Below are 5,000 nucleotides of genomic sequence, written 5' to 3'. Positions count from 1 at the left end.
GGATGATAGCTTTAACATTTTGTGTTGACAGTAGATGAAAATGATAAAAATTAATAAAAACAGCAAACATACATTTGATACTGGGCACTTCAGGAGGTTGCCATCTTTGTTTCAGTGCTTTTTATGCTAAAAAAAAAAAATAAATAAATAACCAAATAAAACACTTGCTGGAGTTTCCTAGGAACATTCCGAAAAACAAACATGCTATGAGTAACTTGCACACCCCTTCCACCCCCCACCCCAGTATAATGCATCAATTGGGAAGGTCACATACATACACTACTCTTGGAACTTGTTTGTGTAGCCATAAGAAATCAGAAGTCAGTATCACATAGTGTTCTCGGGCATCATAGAGAAGCTGGCAACTTCATTCCCAGTTTATACTCGGGACACAAAGAATTTAAGCACAAAAGATGCTAGAAGGAAGCAGACCACGCTTCTCTTTTCGACAGTAAATGCATGTCAGTCCTTGTCCATTCACTTCAGTCAAACTATATTCCTTCACAAGAAACTGGGTTTAAGATGAAGAGATTGTCCGATGAAGAAGGTGATGATCCTCTCCCATCCATCTTTGCAGAGTGCATAGCTCGATGCTTGTTTTGCCATACTCCAGCAGCCACCCCCTTGAACTCGTGTTGTGCATAATAATTACACTGTGTTTCACTGTGTTGCACATTTTGATTACATCATGTTTCACAACAGAAAATGATTGCATTTCTCTTGTCAGTCAACTTTTGTTTAATGTCTATTATTTATTACTCGCTTCAGTATTGCAGTCGGAAGGAACATATAGACTATGCTTAAGTAAACTACTGAATATCATGATGCCAGTCCAAATTAGACCCCTTTTATAATCTATTTTTATCAATATTGTCGATCTTAATTCGCAAATTCCTTGTACTTAGTATTTTTCTGGTCCATATAAATGATGAGTAACAGGACTTGTGTGTGTGTGTGTGTGTGTGTGTGTGTGTGTGTGTGTGTGTGTGTGTGTGTGTGTGTGTGTGTGTGTGTGTGTGTGTGTGTGTGTGTGTGTGTGTGTGAGAGAGAGAGAGAGAGAGAGAGAGAGAATTACTTGGATCCAATTGGTTAAAGAATGTCCTCCATCCAAGAAAAAGAAAGAAAGAATAAATTTTTAAAAAAAAGACAGACACTACAAGAGCCACTGTACAAGAGAATCAGACCACAGCGTAAGCGCCATTTTGCATGCTCAGATTATTTGTGGTACTTTGTGGTGGCTGATACTGTGTCGTCCTCGCTTCACTATTTATTGGAATGCAGTCAAGCCTGTAATCAGTATATGACCATCATAATCCCAGTTACAATTAGATTTATGTTCACTTGCAATATTTTTAACCAGTGTTTATTCTATTACAACCACAGAGAGTCCATATATTATACTGTTTGCCAAGCACACTTCTATATTATAAGTGTACAATGATGTACATGTGCAAATGAGGCGCACCCACTCTATACATCTGTCAACACAAGGGTCAAGGCATCCCGTTGAGATCCTGTCATGCATGAAAACATAACATTGGCTCCTGGACTATGAAGAGCATGGTCAATCTGACACCAAACAATTAGCTTTGTTGTGCAATTACACACAGTTACATTAGTTAATGTACTTATGTTTGTTTCACTTGCTCCCTTTGTCCCTTCTAGGCGGCAGGAACATCCAGAAGAGAAAGAGTGCAGGGTTGTTGACATTCCTGACAGTAAATATGGAAAGGTGATATCAGGTAAGCCAAGTTCATTTTGTATGTGTAGTTCTTTTCTATAAACCATACAGTTGTGTATATATTTGTATAAGGCAAGCAGTATCCAGTTTTGTTTGTTGTGCCATTCACATACAGCATATGTTTCACAAAATTTTGATTTCTTCTGTACTGGTTGCCCTGCCTGCATAAACCCCAACTTCTTGCATTTGACTGTATTATGTCTAGAGGTCAGTTAAGTGGCACTCCTTTTTTATGAATGCTTATTCTGTTTTTATCTAATATCTATACTGTGAGTGGAGAGAGAGAGAGAGAGAGAGAGAGAGAGAGAGAGAGAGAGAGAGAGAGAGAGAGAGAGAGAGAGAGAGAGAGAGAGAGAGAGAGAGAGAGAAAGAGAGCGAGTGAGCGAGAGAGAGAGAGAGAGAGAGCGCGAGTGAGCGAGTGAGCGAGAGAGAGAGAGCGCGAGTGAGCGAGCCAGTGTGAGCGAAAGCAAGAGAGGGAGAGAGAGAGCGAGAGCAAGAGTGAGAGCGAGAGAGATAGCGAAGGCGCAATGGTCACATCATGAAAAAATTTGTCTTGAGGGGCAGGCGACATGAACACGCAGTCATAGGAAAGTCTGGCTGCGGGCCGGGTGACACCAATCTACCGTCATGAGAAAGACTCCATGAGGGCACAATCCTCTTGAGAAGGTGAATAGATTCATTTGGCAATTTTACATTATTCTCATCAGTAAGCGAGTGTGGAATTTAATGTCCGTGAGCCATGACTGGAAGAGCACCTATACCATGGAGTAGAAAAGAAAGAAAGAAGAAAGAGTTAAATATTTTTATTTTTCTTGCACCGAGTTGTCACTTACCTAGAGATGATATGGAGTCTTTGTAAAGAAAAGTCTATTACCATCTGGATAATACCAATCAAATGACAAATATGGACATTTAAAAATGGCAAAAAAAAAAAAAAAAAAAAAAAAAAAAAAACCCTGAAAAGTCTTGAGTAGAAAAAGAGAAAATAGCATTGCAAATAGGAGGCATAGTCTCCTCACTGCAAATGGGTGTTTGTGCCTGCCCTACAAGCCATGTACCTGGCAGAGAAGCCGCTCACATTAGCCTAATATCCATATTTTGGTCCATGTGATAACTATGAAGCAACCAGATCCAAGGGGTTAATAGACCCAACTTCACCTTATTTCCTAATTTCTTGAATTTTTGGATTTTTATATTTTTTATCTTTTTCCAAGAGTTCTTAATATCAATACTTTTATTATTATTATCATTGATGATATGATAATTATTTTGTTATTAACCTTTTGGACCTGGTGACTTGTGGCTCACATGTGGACTAAAATCCGAGCATCAGTCTTCTGTGGATGATGACTGTCTTGGTGCGTCTAGTAAGCCCAGCTCACACAAATTCATGCCCAATGTCAAGACTTCATGCCTCTTTGCTATGCTATTAGACATGCATAGCAGACATGCCATCCCAGTGTCAGAGGGTTAATGTGTAGCTTTTCTTCCAGATGAGGAGCTAATAGAACGAAGAATCTTCAATGGGGCTCTGCACTACCACTGCAGACTCTGCAATAGTTCTTGCACAGGAGAGGAGAACCTGAACCAACACTTGACTGGTAGACAACATCTGAAAGCAAGAAGGTAAAAAAAAATTTGTTGTTGTTGTTATCATTCTTCAGTGTTCTTTTCAAACCATCTCAAATAATCTGATAGCTTTTATGATTTCCATTTTCTGCTCTGAAGTAGAAATGACTGATATATTTGTTTGAAACTAATGTTTTATGTGATGTCCATGGAAGGAACCGAAACTTCGGAGACCCAGCTGCAGCTTTTCAGACCAACAGTCCTGCAAGCAGGCAAACAACAGCTCCCTTTGCACCAGTACAGACAAATATCCAAGGTAATTTTACATTCCAGTCTTCTTCTTCTCCTCTTCCCTCTTTCTCTTTTTCTCAAGTCTAGATTCTTAAATACAACCCCCTTTGTAGGCATATTTTCTATTAGATTCAGATCTTAATCCTTTGAAAAGAGTCAGTAGTGGTGAAGAACAAAAATGCCAGCTGGAGTTCAGAACTGCAACCAGTCATTCAAGGTCTTGAGTTGTGATTGAGTTTTGTCTTTTCTTATAGTGTGGTTACCCTTAGATTTGACATGTAATCTGCCATCTCCAAGTGAATGCAATAAAAAAATCTTAGTTTGCCACTTAAATAACCCAAATTGAATTTTTAAAAAGTTTAATGTTATATTCTTGTCTATCCAGACCAGTTAACATATGACAGACTAATGGCAGAGAGAGCAGTTGATGGCTACTACTGCGATGTTTGCAATATCTCGTGCACAGGGAAAGAAAACTTTGACCAACATGAAAGAGGAAAGCAACACCAGAAAGCATTAAATAGGTGAGTAAAACTAAAGGCTTGGCTTTTCCTTCTTCCCTCCTTCATTTTATTTGACTTTCTTCTTCTTCTTCCTCATCTTTTTCTTCCTCCTCCTCCTCCTCCTCCTCCTCCTCCTCCTCCTCCTCCTTCAGGTAGATAACATGTTTCAATTATTGTATTGTGTATTCATGTGAGTCACCCACAGGATCCCTTGCCATGACATACTAAATGATCCTTATGAAATGCTATAGGTGAGGGTATTAGTGTTTTCCTTGTGGATTTTTCCATTTCTTCACTACTACTCTTGTGGGATGTATCACAGTAGGAATTATCCATGGAGCCTCATTTGGCTGAAGTCCCACATGCGTATATCCATCATGCCCCTGAGAATATCAGTTGCTCATTTGTCTGCAATTCTGCCATAAGAAACATTTGTCAGGATTTTCATTCAAAGGTCTTAGAACTGCTAAGACCGTTGGATTATGATTAAGTAATATTGCAGATTTAACCAACCTTTTTTCAAGAATGCTTGATAATTCTATTGATTGATCTCATGTCTTCATCATTCTCACTATTAGTTACTTTATATGTCTTTCAGAAGGGCAATAAGTAGAGGTGGGATATCTGCAACACCCACCTCATCCAGAGTTAATGTTAGTCCGTATAGGCTGGTTCCCCCCCAAGTGGGGCAGAATCCCTCTCTCCCAGTTGCTGCTCCCGAGTGTGTACCACCTGTGAGGACTGGGGAGAACAAATCAAAAGGTAATTATATATTTGCTCTAGATAAATTTTTGTTAAGGGACTGTCACTGTCAAGTCTGGGTATCCTATATATGGGACCTAACTTTTTTTTTTTTTTTTTTTTTCTTTTCTTTTTTTTTTTTTTTTTTTACTATT

The 5,000-nt window shown here is 39.0% G+C and overlaps 1 protein-coding gene across 8 annotated transcripts in view; it reads left to right on the top strand.

Moving 5' to 3' along the window:
- LOC125028965 (zinc finger matrin-type protein 3-like) overlaps positions 1–5,000 on the top strand; it is a 33,169-nt gene that overhangs the window by 20,960 nt on the left and 7,209 nt on the right. For all 8 annotated transcript variants that reach the window (XM_047618624.1, XM_047618623.1, XM_047618625.1 and 5 more), the window contains 5 exons: positions 1,666–1,742; positions 3,235–3,367; positions 3,526–3,626; positions 3,987–4,125; positions 4,703–4,866. In XM_047618624.1, the coding sequence (XP_047474580.1) occupies positions 1,666–1,742; positions 3,235–3,367; positions 3,526–3,626; positions 3,987–4,125; positions 4,703–4,866 (614 nt within the window). The remainder of the gene's footprint in view (positions 1–1,665; positions 1,743–3,234; positions 3,368–3,525; positions 3,627–3,986; positions 4,126–4,702; positions 4,867–5,000) is intronic.

The sequence above is a fragment of the Penaeus chinensis genome, chromosome 9 (genome assembly GCF_019202785.1).
Source record: "Penaeus chinensis breed Huanghai No. 1 chromosome 9, ASM1920278v2, whole genome shotgun sequence".
In the NCBI taxonomy this organism is placed as follows: domain Eukaryota; kingdom Metazoa; phylum Arthropoda; class Malacostraca; order Decapoda; family Penaeidae; genus Penaeus; species Penaeus chinensis.
This window is presented reverse-complemented; position numbering and strand designations above follow the sequence as displayed.